The sequence below is a fragment of the Triturus cristatus genome, chromosome 5_2 (assembly GCF_964204655.1).
Source record: "Triturus cristatus chromosome 5_2, aTriCri1.1, whole genome shotgun sequence".
In the NCBI taxonomy this organism is placed as follows: Eukaryota; Metazoa; Chordata; class Amphibia; order Caudata; family Salamandridae; genus Triturus; species Triturus cristatus.
In genome coordinates this window covers 961,809,832-961,830,800 of record NC_140588.1, presented here as the reverse complement: position 1 = coordinate 961,830,800, position 20,969 = coordinate 961,809,832, and the positions used below count along the sequence as shown (strand labels likewise).

Genomic DNA, 20,969 nt, shown 5'->3' with positions numbered 1-20,969 from the left:
TCAGCCCTATGCTCTATAATACATTGGTAAATTGATTCTAATGAAATCTCCTGTCGCTGATTTGATGCTTGAGATCGTTCATCCCCTTCGCCCACCTTTGCCAGTGCTAGGGGTGGTTCAGTTGCAGTAGAACTAGAGAGACCGTCCCTTATGTTGCCCTGCCCAGCAGCTTCCTTGCAAACCCTTTGTTTTTGTTACCATAGTCGTTTCAAAATTGTCCTCATCCGGATTTGAAGTATTAAGCTCACTACCAGAACTAATCCCAGATCTTTCCAAAAAAAAGGTTTTCAGACCTGATTCCTCATCCTCATCATCATCAGATGAATGATCCGACAGAGAAAAAAAGTTGCCTTCCCCTGAATCACTCTCCCTATTAGCACCTTCAAGGCCCAGGTCAGCTATTGCGTCCGATGTAGTAGTCACCTCTTGCAGCCCTGTTTGTGGTGCTGCAGAATTAATCGTATTCGCAGTCCCTCCTATATCCGGAAGCACAGGTGTTGTCTCCTGATCTATACGTTTTTGAATTGGCTGATAGTTATGGTGCTCCCTTCTCTGATCTCCCTCAGAATGCTCACTCATAGATGTTTCCTCGTTATCATTTATTTCCTTAGCCAGACTCCGAGTAGATACCGCAATATGTTTGTTTTTTTATTGGCAGAAATATTTGATTTATCTGGGGCGCCTGGGGTAGCTTCCTGTTGTTAAGCTCTTGTGCCACAGTCTCTATACCAGCTTCATCTACCCCATCTTTTGGCGGGCCTGCTCACTGCATCACTTACTGTCTTAGTCTTGCCTCCACGACCAGGTTTTGGAGGCATGTTGTTAGATATGATAGAGCAGAGCACCTTATTTTATAATAGTGTTTTTTATTGCAGATTCATTGAGGGGTAGATCCAAAAAAAAAAAAAACCTTCAAAGCGTCATTACTGCTACAGTTGCTCCAATTAACCAGATGTAAATCGCCTTTTCCAGATGCTCACTGATATACAAAAAATCCCTCTCAAACGACCTATCTCACCACCAACCGCTCTAACTGCCACGATCTTCCCAGCCACAGCTATCCAAAAAAGAAAGTCTCAGGAGGTTGGGGCGGATTAGGACAAGCAATATCCACTCGCTGTTACAATTGCTGCTCTTGACAAACAAGACGAAAGTTCAGCCGGTTAAGGCAGCATAGATGAAACAATGTAGCGGCTCACTGAAACAGTTAATTTGTTGCTCGAAAACAATCACCATAGCCGATTCAGCCCTTTGTCTGCTTTGAACGCGATTACCGGGTGTCCTCCAGGAGTTATTGCTGCTCCAACAGTCACAATCTCCCTTCCCCCGTAGCGTTTCTTCTTTCAGCAATGCTAGAAAAAACTCCCGCCGCCGCTGATCGCAACCGCAGTGCTAAGACAGCGGACCCCGCTCCACCCAGTGAACACGCTAACTACACCGGAACAGGCTGAGGGCTCTGCGGCTTCTCCGCCTCCACACTCCCGCTGAGCTATCTGCCGCCAATCCGGTGATCATCAAGCCACCAAAATCACTGTCAGCAAATCACTATATCAAATAAGTATTTCTGCCTTTATCAGCGCTCCTCCTTAACTAAATATTGATGCCCCCTCGGCCATGGAACCGTTGGAAGGGGAACGACGCCGGAGCTCCTCACTCAAACGTCCTGCTCGGACGCTGTGAGAAAGTGGCTCTGTATATACTGTTCCCTAATAGGTACAGGGTGTACAGAGGCCACAGTCCCCAAGGGTTTGGCAGAGGCTAAAGTTACATATAACCTTACTCTCTAAAGTGGTAGCTTGGTCGAGCAGTAAGGCAGTATCAGAGGACAGTGTAAAGCATTTGTTGTACACACTCAGTCAGCAAATGGTCTCACACACTCAATAACTGAACTCTAGGACAATGGTTTATATATAAAAAATATTGTTTTATTTTAGAACCAACAATTGGCATTAAAATATACTTTCTCAGAATGAGATGCTTTATATAAATACTTTTGCAATATGCAATTGACTTTTGTAAACAGTTACAAGTGGTTGCATTAGGCAACACTATTTTAAACACAACAATGCATTGAGCTCAATGGAAATTTCAAGTTATTTGCAACAGATTACTTTTAGGATTACTTTTGGAATTCCAGGACTGGATCCTAGATTCAGTCCTGGGTCAGTACTTAGAATCAAGTGATGAAAGTCGACTTAATTACTGTGATGATTTTTAAACAATATTTAGCTATTTTAAAAGTTGACACTTAAAAAATATTTCAGAGAAAGCAGTCAATGATTCCCCATGGAAGAAAATTCAAGTTGCAGGTACAGTATGTTCTCGTTACTTTTGTAATCCAGTACTGGGTACCTAGACTCAGTACTGGGACCTTTATCCAAAACAGGTAAGTAATTACGTTTTCAGATATTATACGATTTTTAAAGAATATTTAAAGATTGCAGAAATTGACACTTAGAAGAAATTTCCCAGAAAAACAGTAAATGATTTCCAATGGGAGAATATTGGGTTACTGGTAAGTACAGTTGTAAGTATTTTTCAGAGTCAGTGCTGGGCACCAAGATCCAGAACTGGGAGCTCACCTAAGAGCAGGTGAGTATTTTCGTTTTCGTTACTCAGCTGATTTTTGGTGAATATTTTAAGATTTGAAAAGTCCACACTCAAGCCAGTCAATGTTACCCTATGAAGAAAATAGAGTTATCGGTTTAAAGGTAAGTACTCGACTGGCAGAGTTGAGGTTCTGGGCATACACTCAGGGGTCCCCCAGGGTCAGGTAGGTACAGTTGGTTTACCCTCAGCGACTCTAGGGCGGCCGGGTGCAGAGAGAGTTAGGCCCAATGTTATCCTATGAGGGATAGGGGGGGCCTTGGTTGGTGGCTGCTGACTAGCAAGCCACGCGGCTGTGGGAGCTGGGCTCCTGGTCACTTACTCAGGGCAAGTGGGGAAGTAGGTAGGTGTAGAGGTTGCACTGCCAGGGCCACTCAGGCGGCTGGGTGCAGGGTGCTTTTGAGCCTTCGGGCGCTCAATTGATTTCAATGGGAAATCTCCGGTTTAGAAAAAGACTGCAAGCTCGGGGACGAGGATTCTTCAGGTGCCACCACCACTTCGAGAGGTAAGTTGGGTAGTTGGAGGATAGGTAGGTACCCCGGGATTGGGCACAGGGGGCCGCGGGGCGCCGCGTGCAGGGGGGCCTTTTGGTGTCAGGAAATATTATCCTCTGTTGATCGCGGTAGGGGGAGCTCCTTGTTCTGAGGCTGCAGGCTTCTTCAGGAGTGTCGAGGGAGGTCCTTGTGTGCCGGACTCGGGGTCACAGTTGCCGTGGGGTCGTCCTCGTAGTCTTTGTTCACTCCGGCACTGGCCAGGCTTGGCTGGTGCAGAGTGTGCTGGGTTCGCGGTTCCGGGCTGCTGCCAGGGATTAGAAGTAGGTTTTGAGTAGAGCCTCTACTCATGGGAGTCCCAGGGGCTCAGAGCCAAAAGATAGCCAGGTCCTCCGAGGTTTGTGAGGTTGCTGGCCACAAGAGATGCCGGGTTGGAGCAGGAGCAGGTTCGAGGGTCGACAGGCCGGTAGGGCTGGGGCCAAAGCAGTTGGTGTCTTCCTCTTCTCAGCAGCTGCAGGGCAGGTCTTCTTTCTTCTTGCTCTTCTTTGTATTTCGGAATCTGGAATCTGGGGAAGGAAGGTTCAGGGTGCCCCTAAATACTAGATTTAGGGGTGTTACAGGTAGGTGAAGGGCAGGGACCAATTGGTCCCTGTCCTGGGGTGGGTACACCCCCAATCCTGCCTCTCTCCTGTGGGAGGGGGGCAGTAGCGTAGTCCTGATAGGGTAAGGCTTCCCATCTTCAAGATGGCGAGAGCCCGGAGATGTGCTTCACCTCGCCTCCCCCACCTGAGGGTTGGGGTTGGCAGGCTGGCACATCCCCTGTCCTTATTTGGGGTTTCCGGCCAAGCTTCCCGCCAGAGTGGGGGGTTGCAGTGGCCTGGGGAAGCTCACAGAGACCCCAAATAAGGACAGGGGATGTGCCAGCCTTTGAAGCTTCCCGCTGCCCATCCTGGGGGAGGAGATTTAGCACCTCGCCCAGGATGTGCATTGTTGCAGGCCCAGGAGAGCTGGGGCTCTCCCACCCAGGGGTCAAGCAACATGCCTGCTGTGTGGCAGCCTAGGCAGCCTCAGAGCAGACGTGGATTGTAGGCTAGGTTTAAGGGGGCATCTCTAAGATGGGGTGCTTGGTACATTAAATCCCACACTGGCGTCAGTGTGGGTTAAATGTGCTGAGAAGTTTGGTACCAAACTTCTCAGTCTTCAGTGTTGCCATTATGGTGCTGTGGAGTTCGTGTTTGACGAGCTCTCAGCACCATGTACTCTTAAATGGCAGCACTGCACTTACAGTGCCCCGGAATGGACCGGGGTACTGTAGGGGCACAGGGCTCCTGCTCCTGTGCCCACACCATTGGCATAAGGCACCCAGCTAGAGGGGTGGCTGATATATGCCATGGCAGTGTAGGTGATGGGCATGGCACACAGGGATGTGTGCCATGTCGACTCTTTGTTTTGTCTTGCACCCAGACACCCAGCCTGCAAAGGCAGTGTGTGTGTGTAAGGGTACAGGGCCTCTAAGGGTGGCACAATGAGTGCTGCAGCCCTTAGAGGCCTTCCCTGGTCACAAGGCCCTGGGTACCTAGGGTACCATTTACCAGGGGCTGACATGTGGCCAGGGTTTGCCAATTTGGGTTTTGTGTGTTTCAGGGAAGGAACATAGGCCCTGAGCACCTGATTGGCAGGAGTCCAGGGCACACTCAGTCTAAGTATATTCAGCAATTCAGCAAAAAGTGGGGGCATACCATGCAAGAAAGATGGCACTTTCTCACAGACGCCATCTTGCCCACATCTCTCAAAAGAGATGGGCAATTGTTGAATGTTTAATAGGAACAACTTAGTCTATTATTTGCTCTGTCTTTGGTTCAAATGTTGATGAAGGTGGTATATTGGAAGACCTAAATGTCGAATTGGCATCTTGGCCCACTCCGCTAATTTTATGTGGGGATTTTAATATCCATTTAGAGGGGCAAATATTAAGTCCCAAATATAAATATGTAGGCAGTAAACCTAAAGTTTTTAGGGCCCTAGTTCAAGTACTGAGGGATTATGGGCTAGTGGACACATGGAGGACATTATATCAGGCAGATCCTGGATTTACGTTTTACTCACATCCACATCAAAAATTAATAAGACTAGATTATATATTTATGCCTAGGGCATTCTTAGTTGGGGCAAAAATGCAGGTCTGGCCCCGAATCACTGCGGCTCATGGTCCTCTTTTGCTGGATGTATATATGATTAGGCAGAGGAAGGCTGGAAGGACATTCTCTTTTAACAGGAAACTATTGAACGATAAGGCATTTAGAGATCATTTGATTCGGTGGACAAGGGATTTTCTTCATATAAATATGGGATCTGCCTCGGGTCCTATTGTATGGGACACTCTTAAAGCTGGAATACGGGGTGAGGCATTTAGTTTTGGATTAGCTAAAGTCAAACAAGGGCAAACAACAACTTACCAGCTGTTGGATGAGCTCCGGGAAGCAGAACTAGAACTGATAATGATCCTTAGACAGGGGCTAGATGTCAAAGCCATAAATAGTAAGTTAGTGTCTGTCAATGCAAAAATTAATGCGATTTGGTGCAAGGAAATCGCCATTCAATATAATACCTATAAACAAAGTAGATATGAATATTGAGAGTCGACTGGGCGGCATCTTGCATAGAGACTTAGCGCTAGACAATCCTCTCAAAGAATTTTGGCCATGATTGATGCAGCGGGTAATACGGTCGAAACAGAGGAGGGCATCATGGGGGTTTTTCATGAGTTTTACCAAGAGTTATATAAACAACACGACCTTGAGGAATTAGATATTGAACATTTTTGTAAAAAATTTGTATTAAATCGGATAAGTGGTGAGGAGCAAGCAATATTGGAAGAATTAATAACAATTGAGGAAATGGAGGCAGCGGTAGGACAGCTATCACAGGGTATAGCTGCCGGTGCAGATAAACTACCATTGGAAATCTATCAGTTGCTTTTTCCTGTTGTGAAAACTGGGTGTTTTTCAGGAAGCGCAGCTGGGGAATGCACCTCCGTCCTGTGATGAGGCCAATATTGTTCTGTTCAAAAAAATAAAATAAACCCCCTAATACACCAGGGTCATACAGACCGATATCTCTGCTAAACGCGGATGTAAAAATGTATGCCAAGATTTTAGCTAATAGGCTGATATGGGTTATTACGCCCTTGGTTTCAACGTCCCAACATAGATTCATTCCCGGTAGAAGCACTATTAATCATATTCATAGAGTTATTACTCTCATTGATTTTGCTAATGTGTATCATAAAAAGCTAGGCTTAATATTCCTCGACGCAGAGAAGGCGTTCGATCATGTATCTTGGGCTTTTTTGTGGGGTATTTTGTGCAGAATGGGGTTTGGGCCAGATTTTTTTAAGTCGATTAAAAGTATGTATAAATCTCCGAGTGCTAGAATCTGTGTTATAGGGAGGGAATCCCAGCAAGTTTGTATTAACATGGGAACAAGGCAGGGATGTCCCTGCTCCCCATTACTCTTCGCGCTATATATTGCCCCATTTGTGCAGATGCTAGAACAAAGCAGTATGATAAAGTCAATGGAATGCAGGCTCTACCAGACACGTGTTCTAGCATATGCGGATCATATAGTTGTCGCTTCTGCTGATCCTGCACAGGCCATAAGGGAAATAGAAAAGTTGGCTGATGAATTTGGGGCGGTGTCGGGATGCAAAGTTAATGCGGCCAAAACTCAGATAGTATGTACACATCGGGCTTGTCCAGGGGAGAGTCGTGTAACTGATGAAACTCGATATCTTGGTATACAATTCAGAATGTCCCTACAAGAACTTATTGAGGTTAATTGGGGTACTATTACCGTAGCGGTTAAGCAGCAGCTAGAACGTCTAGTGTGTTTGCATCTGACGTTAGTTGGGAGACGGAATGTTTTAAAAATGACTGTCCTTCCTAAAGTACTCTATTACTTTAGAGCAGTGCCATTAGAATTAACACATAAACCGCTGCAAGGGCTTCAACCTATATGTGATAGATTTATTTGGGGCCAACGTAAAGCTAGGAGAGCTCTTAAATATATGATGCTACCGCTAGATAGGAGAGGTTGGTCTGTTCCAACTGTTTGTTTTTACTATTATGTCTGTATACTGCAAAATATACGTATATTATTGACAGGGGAAGATGCGATAGAGGCAGAAGCGCCTTCAGTATATCAATTAATACTATGGGAAGAAGCTAGAAACGTGCTATTGACATTTTACGAGCCAAGCTACTTTAAAAAAAAAAAACTAGGTTTAAGATTATGATTGCTGTTTATAAGGCTTGGAAAGGGTATGTAAGTGGCTGAATATTCCACAAATTAACTATTACACCCCACTCAGCTGTCAGGTTTTCGGAAATATTTTGGGATTTTATGATGCTGTGCTGGAAGATGCAGGGGATTGGATATTTAGGTGACTTATACAAGAGTGGGGCGATATGCTCATTTGCGGAATTAGTTGAGAACGATCAGCTTCAACATCATGATTTTTTTAAGCACCTGCAACTGCGTGATTATCTTGTTAGACATCACCTGTATGAGGGAATTGCAATGCTACCAATGGTAGAGGCTATTAGAAGGAAGGCCAAGATAGGGGTAGTATATGATATGCTAATCGAATCTCATATGGATGATTTACCTGCTTATGACCTTAAATGGATTGCACGCTTAGGGATTGAGGGAGAGGTGATGCAGACTTCCATAGATATAGCAGGAAAAATACTGCTATCATCGACTTTACAAACGCAGCATTTTAAGACTATTTTTGATTTATATCACACACCTGAAAGTATGATGAAGTGGGGTGGGAACAATGATGGTAAATGTTTTAGATGTCATTGCGATCGTGCAGATAGTGTGCATATTTTTTTTTAATGTACTGCATTTTCGTAATTAAAGCAACAAATAGCACTGTTTCTGCAAGAAGCCACAGGTATTTCTATATCAATAACGAAGGCAATGATGTTATTAGGGATATGGGGAATGGCTCAGATGAGCAACCAATGTACACATTTAAATATTTATTGCTGTTGCGGTGGCTCGTCTTTGTTGGCTTCAAAGAGAGGTCCCACATTTGAGATGTGGCGGGGAAAATGTTATCATGTCTTTAATATGTAATACAGTTTGTATGCTGTAAAATCAGCTAAACGGCGAAAACTTGGGATTCAGATATGGGAGTCTATGATACAGTATGTGAAATAGATAATTGATTTAGGGTGTTTAATGACAATATAATTATAATTTGTCTAGTTGCTACTTCCCTTTCGAATTTATCTTATGATTGTCAATTGTACTTATTGATAATCTTGTTAGCTCTGATTATAATTACTGTGCTATATGTTTGTGACATGGATTGAATCAATAAAAAAATATAAAAAATAAAATTACAAAAACTATTATTAGGAAATGCCTAGGCATCCATTCCATAAGATAGTGAACAAATTTATGACCCGTATTCCTTGCTTTAGAGATGTATTACCCTGCTTAGAATGGTGCAATAATTTAGCCTTCTTCTTTTCAAAGCAGCCTAGCAGAGTCCATTAGGGATCCCAGCAGCCTTCACCTTACTTAGGTAGTGGCCATGGAGGTGGATTGCTCCCTGGACTCTTTTAACTGCTTTTCTTTGGAGGAGTCTCTAACAGCCATCCAGAGCCTTAAATCTGGCTCGCCAGCAAACCCTTGCCCCGTTAGTCTGCTAATTATAGCACCAGATGTGATCAATTCACTGATAAAAAAGTGCTTAACGAGCCTCTTGTGCAGGCAGTAGTCCCCACAGGCTGGAAACAGTCTAAAATTATTCCACATATTAAGAAGCCCTGCATTGTCTAAAATTTGGGAGAAATGTATTAATAGGCATCTCCTGGGTGGAGACCAACCATCTCCTGCATCCTAGTCAGTCAGGCTTTACGCAGAGCCGGAGTACTGAGATTGCCCTTTTGGAGAAAATTAAATTTATGTTAGTTTTGCAGCGTGAATCTTTCTGGATTCACTATGCTGTGCATTATTCCGCCATCAAGTGGTTGGGTCTGGAATTGTAGTCTTTTTTTCTCTTTTTTTTTTTTTTTTTCGTGGCCCAGGTGGGCATCGACATACCACCATTTGGTGTCCTTCATGACGTCGACGCGCTTCCTCCGGAAGCTCCCACCTTTGTTCGCCATCTTTAGATTCTTTTTCCCACCGTTGGGTCTGGATCGTTATCGAGGAGTTCCAGAGTTTTTGGAAAAAGGAATCGACAGAAATGGGAAAAATCGACAAAATCGAAGGTTTTCATCACACCCGACTACAAGCCAGGTAGCCGGGACTACGAAGGAGAAGATTTTCTCGACAGACCTCAACGTTCACATTAGAATGCGCACACAGGGGGCTCCCTGAGTGTAGGAATTGACAAGACTCCTTTCAAGTTTTGCCCCAATTGCCACCACAAATACGCCCAGAAGGACCAGCATCCGGTCTAGAACCTCTGCCTGCCGCTCGACCACAATATTGAGGACTGCAACACATGCTCGGCGTTCACACCCAAGACCCTCAGAGTAAGAGAGAGGCAGGGAAGGGTGAAGAACACCATGCAGGGGCCACCTCCATCGCTCCGAGACTTGGACCTCTCCAGTGGGGAGGAGGACAACATCGCCGAAGGACCAGAGGACTACACTGTTGTTGAAGTCCATAATAAAACGTCGAAGGAGGTAAGAGAGTCGACGACCCCCAAACACTCGACAGACACTCGAAAGAGTGAGGCAAAGTCCTCGAAGGGAACATTGCCGTCGAAACACTCTACGAAAACAACTGCACCCAGGGACAAACAGCCCAGCAGACTGCCAGATGGCGAAGACCCACGAAAAATCAAGGTTGGCGAAGGAAGCCTCCCGAAAAGGACTCCTTGACGCAGAGAAAAGAAGGGTCAACAACTACTTCGACGACCTCGAAAAGAAGCGCTCAAACTCTCGACACCGATCAAGCTGCCGAGACGGAAAGGAAGAAAAGGAGGCTCGAGGCCGAAATGGCGAGCATCCTGCATCGGAAGAAGGACTTCAACGACAAGATGACTCAGTACACGATCCCGCTGAAGCCCGCAGCCGAAAAGGGCTTCTAAGACCCTGAACCTCCAAAAACGCCTGAACCGGTCGAAGAACAGGAGGAAGAGGCCCTGTATTACTTCGAGGGAGAAGGCGAGGAGGAACAGCTAACCTACCAGGACTCGACGTCCTCGAAGGCGCAAGACTTAGATTGGCATGACCTGATGCCGAAATGCCGGAAGAAGGAATAGACACATACCCTTCGAGGCCTTCACCACCAGACGATATAGGGATCTATAATATGGTGGTCAAGAATGCTGCACAGATATATGGGGTAAAATTGGAGGAGGAGAAGCCCAAGCTTGCTTTCTCCTGGAGACTCTCTTACCTACACAAACAAGGAGTCAATTCCTGCCCATGCTCCCTAGTGTGCTGGACCAGGGCAGAGAGGCTTTCAGGGAGCCTGCTGTATGTAAATCTGTGACCCAGAGAACAGAAAAGAAATACAAGCACTCCTCAAAGGACCCTGCATACATTCAGGGATCAGTGCCAGCTGATTTAATAATTACTGCAACAGCGAGGAAAAGGGCCAATGTGCCCACAAATGCCGGCCCACCTCCTGACAAGGAGAGTAGGAGAATGGACCTCAAAGAAAGAAAAATAGAACCGAGCGCGGCAATTCAATGGCGCATTGCCAACTCCAACGCCCTAATCAACAGACATGCATACCAACCCTGGGAGGGCAACTCCTGAAGCACCTACCGTAGCAGGACCAACAAAGGGCAACCCACCTGGTAGAAGAAGGAAAAAACATGGCGAACACATGTTTAAAGTCGACCTTAGACGCAGCGGAGAGGTCGAGCAGGCAGATGATGATTGGGGTGACAGAGAGAAGGTACGCATGGCTTAGGATTTCGGGCTTCAAGAACAACATCCTGAACACGCCCTTCAACTTTTTGGAACCAATTGACGAGAAGTTAAGTCAACTCAAAAAAGACAACGAAACTGCAAGGTAGCACTGCAGTTCAGAGGTATGAGAAGGAGTACACCCTCAAGAAGGCCAAATGGTAGGGGAGGCAAACAACCGTGTACCTCGCACCAGATCTTCCAACAAGGTTATCAGGGAAACAACCAGGGCCAACAGCAGCAGTGACAGCAGCAGCAGAACTGGCAGTACCAGCCACGGGGCCAGTCCTTTCGAGGACGCTCAAACGGACGAGGACAGGCACGGAGAGGAGGGCAACTACCAGCCTCCAAGTGACTACGCCGAAAGGCATACGCCCACCTAGATAACACCTCTAGGGGGGCATCAAAAGAGAGAAAAAGTCCGGGAACAGATTTCACAAAACAAACAGTTCACCGAACATATAACACCAGTAGGAGGCAGAATAAGGAATTTCCTCCAGGAATAGAAGAAGGTGACAACAGACAAATGGATACTAAACGTAATAAAATACGGCTACTGTATAGAACTACTAAAACAACCTCCAAACAAGAAGCCAAACAGCAAGGTGCACTCGGCAACAGAGCTCTCACTCTTGCTACTAGAGGCGCAAGAACTGCTCAACAAGAAGGCAATAGAGATAGTACCATACAAGGAAAGAAACAAGGGAGTTTATTCCAACTGCTTCCTCGTACCAAAAGTGGACGAAACACTAAGGCCTATCCTGGACCTAAGGTTCTTAAACAAGTTCATAAGGACACAACGATTCAAAATGACATCTCTGCAAGAAGTAATACCCCAGGTACAGGATGGGGATTACATGGCAACCATAGACTTAAAGGACGCGCACTTACACATCCCCATCAACAAAGGACACAAACGCCTACTAAGATTTGTGATCAGCAAGACTCACTACCAGTTCACATTGCTTGTATTCGGGCTCAAATCAGCTCCAAGGGTGTTTACAAAATGCCTAGCAGCAGTAGCAGCGCACCTAAGAAGGCGGGGAATACATGTATACCCCTACCTCGACGACTGGCTCATGAAAGCAAGCTCCTACAGCCAATGCAAGCAACACATCCAGCAGGTGATACACACACTAATCCAACTGGGGTTTTCAATCCATTGGGGAAAGTCGTCAATAGAGCCGGAACAGGTGAAGATATTCTTAGGGGCAGAGATCAACACTATACAAGGCAAAGTGTTCTCCAGCACAGAGAACTTTGGCAATACTGAAGGAAATACGTCTGTACCGCAAGGGGCAAGGACGGTGAGCATGCTAATGGGAATGATGGCGTCATGCATACACCTGGTCCCGAATATTCTACTCCACATGAGACCGTTCCAGGAATGGATACAGCAGCAATGGTCACAGGCAACAGCGAGTTGGGAAAATCTAGTGGTTGTCACTCACGCAGTGCATCAGGAAATAGCGTGGTGGAACAAGGAAAACATATCACAGGGGAAACCATTCACACAACCAACTTCGACAGTGACCATCACAACAGACGCCTCCCAGCTGGGGTGGGGCGCGCACATGAACAAACTCAAGATGAGGGGGTTATGGTCGCAGCAGGATGCGGTCAAGCACATCAACTAAATAGAACTAAAAACTGTGTTCCTAGCCTTAAAAGCCTTTCAGAAGGAGCTGTACGGAAACAGGGTGTTAATCCACACAGACAACACAACCACCATGTTCTACATCAACAAACAAGGAGGAACACAATCAGTAGCACTATCAAGGCTAGCACAGGAAATATGGACATGGGCCATCCCACTAAAAGTAGACCTACTAGCAATACATCTCCCAGGGAAGGACAATGTGGAAGCAGACAGACTCAGCAGGCAGACGTCAGCATCCCACGAATGGGAGATCAACCAACAGGAAATACAAAAAGTATTCTGGAAGTGGGATACACCGCAAATAGACCTATTTGCAACACACCAAAATGCAAAATGGCAACACTTCGCATCCAGACAACCAGACCTTCGGTCACAAGGGAATGCGCTATGGATAAGTTGTTCAAGGACATTTGCATACGCTTTTCCCCCGATACCACTGATACACAGGGTACTCAGCAAGTGTAGGATCAGCAACATGATGCTAATACTGATAGCACCTCAGTGGGCCAGACAGTCCTGGTTCTCACAAATAGTGAAAATGGCACAAGCACCATTGCACAGATTCCCAAAAAGAAGGGACCTGTTAACAATGCAGAATGGAAGGGTGCTACACCCAGAGCCAGAGAGCCTCAGCCTAGCAGCTTGGCTCCCGAGGACCTAGAGTTTGCACACCTCAAACTACCAGCAAGCACAATGGCAGTGCTCAGGGAGGCATGAAAACCTACCACAAGAAAGTGCTACGTAGCAAAGTGGAATAGATTCTCCGAATGGTGCATTAGGGAGAAGCTACAAAAGAGAATCACAAAGGAATCAACAGTACTAAAATACTTAACGCATCTACTACAAAATAAACTAAGCTACACATCCCTAAGAGTGCACTTAGCGGCGATAGTGGCTTACACAAGAGGAGAAACAGGGAAATGTTTCTTCACCTCCCAAGTAGTTAAGAGATTTCTAGAAGGGGCAAAGAGAATCGCACCCCCAAACAGCATGCCAGCACCAGCATGGAACCTCAACGTAGTGCTAACTCAATTGATAAAGGCACGATTAGAGCCTATTTACAAGGCTACACTGCACATGCTCACGCGAAAGACAGCCTTCTTAGTGGCTATCACGTCACTACGAAGAGTAAGTGAATTGCAAGCGCTAACACTTCAAATACCCTACCTGCAAATACACAATGATAGGATTGTAATGAGACCGGACTCACACTTCATGCCAAAGGTGGTGTCACGGTTCCACATCAATCAAACAATTCAAATACCTAGTTTTTTCCAAAAACCAGCCACAAGCACAGAAGGGCGCTACACACACTAGACGCCAGGAAGGCTGTAATGCACTATATAGAAAGAACAAAGGAGTGCAGAAAGACAAAGCAGTTCTTTGTTTCCTTTGCCAGCAGTTGTTTGGGACGACCAGTTACCAAAAATACCATTGCACGGTGGATTGCACAAACCATACAACTCTGCCTCAAACAAGCAGGACAACTGTTACAAGGAGCAGCTCATGCTCACTCAACAAGGAAGAAAGGAGCAACAATTGAAGACATTTGCCAAGCTGCAACATGGTCTTCAGTGCACACGTTCACTAAGCACTACTGTGTAGATGTCCAAATGAACAAGGAAGTGCAAGTGGGACAGAAAGTCTTACAACACATATTCAGTAACCAGAGCTCATCTTCAACCCAGCCACCACAATAAGGACGAACCACTACAAAGTCTATGCACAGCATAGTGAATCCAAAAAGATCCACACTGCAAAACTTGTAGTTTCTTACCTGTCGTTGTAGTTTTGCAGCTTGAAGACTTTCTGGATTCACTAGCGAACCCACCCTCCTCCGCGAGAAAGATGAGACAGGAGGAAAGGAATTAAAATTGGAGAAAGACTTTAAAAGATAAAAGGAAAAGAAAAGAAGCACAAAAAAAGGGAAAAAAAGAATCCAAAGATGGCGACCAAAGGTGGGAGCTTCCGGAGGAAGCGCGTCAACGTCACAAAGGACACCAAATGGTAGTATGTCGACGCCCACCTTGGCCACAAAAAAAAAAAGAAAAAAAAGACTACAATTCCGGACCCAACAACTAGATGGCAGAATAATGCACAGCATATTGAATCCAAAAAGTCTTCAAGCTGCAAAACTACACCGACAAGTAAAAAACTATACGATATTGTGGCAAGGCTGTGCTGATTTTGTCAGTTCTATCAGCAGCCTTTAGCACAGCACGTCATCTCTCTCTTTTTGACCGCCTCCTGAGTATTGGAGTAAAGGGGATGGCACTTAAGTGGATGGCCTCCTTTTTGGATAAGAGAGAACGGAAGTTATGGCTTCTACCTGTGCATTTGACAAAAAGGCAATTTCAATTGGGGTGCCTCAGGGCTCTGCCATTAGCCCTACTATGTTCAATAGCTATCTTACCCTCTTCCCTTTTTGGTAGACTCTTTCTAGGCCATGATCATATCATATGCAGATGATGCCCAGATCCTCGAGAGTCACGAGGATCTTGCCCCTGATTCAATCAAGCCTTGTCTGACTGCTGTGTTTGCTTGTGCTGCTGTCTTTGCTTGGATGTATTAGAAACAGCTGTTGTGTAACACCGACAACTGGCCAGCATGCTGGCTGGTTGGAGCCCCACACCCCCCACCCCAGTTTCTCATACAGAGGTACCCAAGAACTTAGGAGTTTTCCAACTGCAGATTAGTTCAGTGGCTTGAATGTGTTTTGGACTCCTGCAGGTACTGAAAAGGTTTCAGTTTTTTCAGTCTTTTTCTGCTAGGAAAACTGTTATTCAGGTGCTCATTACTCCTTGGTTAGATTATGCCAACGCTTTGTATCTTGGACTCCCAGACTATGCCATCTGTAAGCTTCAAGTGGTACAGAATGCTGCAGCATGACTTTTGTTGAATCTTCTTTGGAGAACCAAAACCTCTAATCATCTTTCTTGTTTGCACTGGCTCCCTGTTCAGAAGATAATTCTGATCAAGACCGTGTTGCTGACTTTCCGTGCTTTAAATAACATTGGCCCAAGCTACTTGTCTTGTAGAGTCCTTTTCTGCTACCCTTCTAAGAATCTCCGAACCTCGAAGCAGGCCTTAAAAGTTGTGCCGAGAGTTAACAGTGTAAGGACTAGTGGGCACTCTCCTTTCTGGGCACTGTTGAATAGAATAAACTCCCCCTGCTTTGAGGCAGGAGAGCTCTGAGCACATTTTTAAAAATACACTAAAAACATAGCTTTTCACCCTATATTAGTTGATTTGAGGCTAGACTAGTGCCGGGACACTCGTAGGAGCATCTGTGCGCTCTAAAAACTTGCATCATCATATAGACTAGTGTCATATAGAAAATCTGAATACTCATATTTTATGTGATTCCTAAAATATTTTGTATCCATATTTTACAGTGCTGTATGGTAAATGTAATAAAATTAAAATGTGTATTAGCTTTTCAGCAGCATTCTCCTTCTCTCCAACCTTAGAACGCAATCAGTAGCCACACAGATCTGCTCCCCAGATATGTTCAGTCTCGACATCCCAGTACTGTTCAGTAGATGTTCCTCTAGTGTGCGAGGGTGACATTTCATTAAGTTCAGAGATGTTTTAAGGCCTAGGCTAAGTGGGCTCTGGCCCAGGGCTCCACCTTTTAAAGGAGGATCTTGTTATTTGATCAGTACAGGGCCCTCATTAATTTATCCGAATACTGAAGCTGTAATAACCTCTTTTGGTAATACAATGCTGGCATGTATACCACAGCCTCATACAAGGCTGGCTCATTGTCCACTTTCTTGCCAATCTGTGTGCTGTATGTGGGTCAAAAGCGTTACAACAAACAAATGATGGACGGAATGCTGACAATGCAGACATTCTCCCCCAGTCAAGAGTTCTGGGTTAAATCCATCGTTCTTTTGCCCACTACGCCACCCCAGTTCAGACATGGCCATATGCAAATCAGTCTTGACCCTGTGCCTCATGGGAACAGTCCAGCCCGAACTGCCAAGCCATGTCTTCCCTGGACCGGAATCAAGCATCCTAGGACCGGTTTCTGGCTATCAGCCGTCATCAGCCAGGATAGCTTGACTCCTGTGGCGTAGTGAGCACGGGACCCACGTCTGGGCATACCCATCCCACTTAGGGCGAAAAGCGTTACAACAAACAAATGATGGACGGAATGCTGACAATGCAGACATTCTCCCCCAGTCAAGAGATCTGGGTTAAATCCATCGTTCTTTTGCCCACTACGCCACCCCAGTTCAGACATGGCCATATGCAAATCAGTCTTGACCCTGTGCCTCATGGGAACAGTCCAGCCCGAACTGCCAAGCCATGTCTTCCCTGGACCGGAATCAAGCATCCTAGGACCGGTTTCTGGCTATCAGCCGTCATCAGCCAGAATAGCTTGACTCCTGTGGCGTAGTGAGCACGGGACCCACGTCTGGGCATACCCATCCCACTTAGGGCGAAAAGCGTTACAACAAACAAATGATGGACGGAATGCTGACAATGCAGACATTCTCCCCCAGTCAAGAGATCTGGGTTAAATTCATCGTTCTTTTGCCCACTACGCCACCCCAGTTCAGACATGGCCATATGCAAATCAGTCTTGACTCTGTGCCTCATGGGAACAGTCCAGCCCGAACTGTGGGTCAAGGCAGTGCGAGGGTACCTCGAGAAAAGGAGGAATGTTAAAGGTGCTGGTTTTAATTAAGCAATTGCCTATGAATTTTCTTCTCTCTTTTACAATTACTTAACTTCTAAGGTCTGATCAATGGGTGTGTTTTAGCTGAAAATGGATCATAAATTCAAAGTTGTTGTGAACAGCGGTCCCCAAAATAGGTTTGGCCCAGGCCTCCAAAATCGTTATGATATTTCTGATTGTTTTCTTTTTAACATGATATTAATTTGCATAAATGTAACCTATTGTTGTTTTACTTAATTCTAGGTGAGCAAGGACAGCCGGGAGTGTCTGGCCTCCCCGGCATGCCAGGGATTCCAGGCAGAGAGAGAGGAATGCCGGGAGAACCAGGTCCTCCTGGTGCAGTCGGACGTCAAGGTTTTGCAGGACCCAAAGGAGATATTGGCATCATTGGATTCCCTGGGATGCCTGGAGAGCCTGTAAATATACACTGCTGTTTTATTCTTCTCTTTAGTTAGCACAATCACTTCCCACCTCAAAATATGTTTTTGGTAATCTAACTACTTTGAAAACATTAGTTGAATATCACCGATTGGCCGATAGCCTTGTTTTATCATTCTGTGAATGCCACCATAAACTACTAGGCCATGCAGGAAAATGTAGGCCTCACACTGGCTTTTGAAGAACTGGCTTCTTGGTGCATTTTAGGCATCCTGATATAGAGCTCTCCAGATCTCTACAGTAATTCAAAGGTGCTACTATAAAAAAAGTTGATAAGATTGGTGGTGAGCCGGCCAGCCCACTTGCACAGCAGAAGCTGCTGCCTTCTACTTGCCTAGTGAATTATTGTCTGCCTCATTTTGAGATGCCCTTCTGCTTGTCAAAGATTGCTTGATGAGAGATGTTATTCCGGCCTATCTGCATTTTTTTTTTATTTCACAAATAAACCCCAACAGTTTTTTTGTGAACTACAAAAAACAATAGCTTTGATATGCAGCAAGTTATCTCCCTGCACGTCAGAGTCCTAGCATGGTGGTCTCAGGATGTAAAAAGGTGTTGGAAGATCTGCTGAACTTAGGGCAGGTCCTACAACACATTAACCTGATGATTCTGTGACGGCATAGCTGCCAGGTTTTAGATTTCCAACAGGCTAGCAAACTAAGGTAAGAGAATTGTAGGTTTCATAGAGCAAAAACCCAGCCAGTTTTTGGCAGGGCTCTCGTTCTCTCAAACCCTAAGTGACCCCTTCTTTTTGGTGTGTGAAAGACCCGTTGATCCTGGCATATTAAGAAGAATTGGTTGTAAAGTAGACCCCAAACTGTACATTAAAAGGAATTAATGTTTTCCTGTGTCAGAAATTTAACAAGAAGCCAGTGTTGATAGGGGACAGTTGGTGTAATTGATATAGCTAAATTACTCAAGGAAATGAAAAGCCACATTGTCCACTAACTCATGAGCAAACGAATAATGCTATCTCCCAACCTATATTCGATTTTATTCTTGGAGTAGACTTTATTGATTCTGAGTTTTTATATAGAATTGTCATACTAAAGAGTGAGAAGAGGGTGGGTATACAAAGGCATACAGGAGGGCTAGCAAAGACAGAGACAAAAACAACATTAATTTGAGAGATACAAGGAAGAATAGAAGAAAAGGTATCAATTATTCTGATAAATGTTGCACATGAATTGCAGTCACGTTTGGGTCCCAAAGAGAAGATGGAGATTGTGAGGGTCGAAGTTTGATACTTTGTTCTGACAGGAATGATAGGTTATAAACCCTGATATTTTCAGGGGAGATATCCTTAAAACATTGCAGTGCTATCATTTGAGAAGGAACTTTTCTAAGGAGAGCAACTCCAGATCCTCATTGAATCTTGCAGAATTTAAAGAAACTGACATCAATGAGCTGGGATGTCACCTCATATGACTTAGTGATGTCATAGACAGGTTTGATCTTGGAGCTGAGATAGAGTTGATGCGCCACCTACCCATGCTCCAATGACTATTGGGCTAAGATTTTTGACTACATCGCATATACCCTAAAGATTCTCCCCACAAGAGAGTTCGCATACATTTTACTGGGCCTCTTGGATCCCCAACTCAGGGAGGACAATGATCGGTTCCTCCTGGATTTAATGCTTACTCTAGCCTGCAAACGAATCCTAAACAACTGGAAAAAGTTCAAAGCAGTCTCCTTTTTTAAATGGCAGAGTGGCTCTCTTTCCTTAGGTGTGCTGATAACATTGCTCTCCAAATATCCTTGTGGAGAGCTTCACGGCACTCAATCTGGAATGCACTAGATACAAGGGCCTTTACTTACAAACCACCATGACTCATTTCATGAACAATTGAACCGCCCCTTCATCTCTTCATGATGTGTATACCTCTCCAGTGCATCTCAGTGCTCCTCTATACTAGGCCATACATCCTCTACCACCACCATCTCTCACATGCTCGTGTGAAACAATAGGCTCTCTCCTTACGTAGGAAAATGGTCTTGCTTTTTCCAAAAAAGTGATTCCACCAGTTGCCCAGTGTATCTATATATATATACATATTATATATAATATATCTACATTACAGTGTATCAGGACCCCCTGTCTGCCATCTGCTACCAAAACAGATTTTCTACAAGTCCATAAATTACAAATGTCAAAAAGCTGAAGGAAAGTCTAGACAGGGCATGCAATGTACTTGTCAATGCCTGCTTCGGATAATATCAGTATACTTTGGCCTGCTGTGCCTTTCCAACTAAACACATTTTATTTGTCCTCTTCTGAAGCTTTCATTAGGCAAAATGCTCTTCTTCTGGATTACTCCAAACCCACAATTGCTAGCCTCCAAAACCACAATGCTGGCTCTCCTAAAACAACAATGTCTGGCTACCTTTAATTGGGTAATCACATCACAGTGCGATGTCCAACAGATTCAAACCAATTTTGGTCCCTACCAAGACAATAATGAAACAAATATTGAAAGAACCACCCACTTGGGATCACAAGAGGATATATCTTAATCCTAGAATGCCAGTTGGATTGGATGAAGAAGCCTCATCCACAAGTTGTGGCATGCTTCATCATTGGCGACCTGGGATGAGGGACCAAAATTGACTTGATACTTTTGACCATTGCACTTTGAAGTGCTTAACCTGATTTTTGCGGAAGGTGTGTGGTGTCGTACCTCCACCTTTCCCTTTGTGTTGCATGGCTCTCAACCCACAGTGAATAAGGTTTCTGTAATGTCTTTCTAGCTGCCAATATTTCTGGAAAAAATTATAGTTAAGCATGCAGCGTTTGAGAGGTATATAATTAAATTGTGCATTAATGGTGGATCAAATTACTACTGATTTATCCTCTAAGTGGTTGGGAGAAATGTACTATCCATTTATACTCACTGTACTGCTGATTATATATATCTGCTCCTGTCTAACGGTTGTTGCAGCACATCTATTTCACACTAGGACAACTGTGCAATAAATACTTATTGTAACACGCCCGACGGTTTCTTCTGTGTAACTCTCCGAGACCGAATAAATGAGCACGAGTGACTGAGCGAAAAGTAGTACATTGTTTCCACGATCCTGAGGGATCAGGGTTGTCATGTTCTAAGGTTGCATGAAACTATTCTGTCCCTGATAAG

At 44.9% G+C, this 20,969-nt stretch overlaps 1 protein-coding gene across 2 annotated transcripts in view; it reads left to right on the top strand.

Moving 5' to 3' along the window:
- Positions 1-20,969, top strand: part of COL4A6 (collagen type IV alpha 6 chain) — an 847,824-nt gene that overhangs the window by 701,972 nt on the left and 124,883 nt on the right. For both annotated transcript variants that reach the window (XM_085608162.1, XM_085608161.1), the window contains one exon: positions 17,635-17,807. In XM_085608162.1, the coding sequence (XP_085464288.1) occupies positions 17,635-17,807 (173 nt within the window). The remainder of the gene's footprint in view (positions 1-17,634; positions 17,808-20,969) is intronic.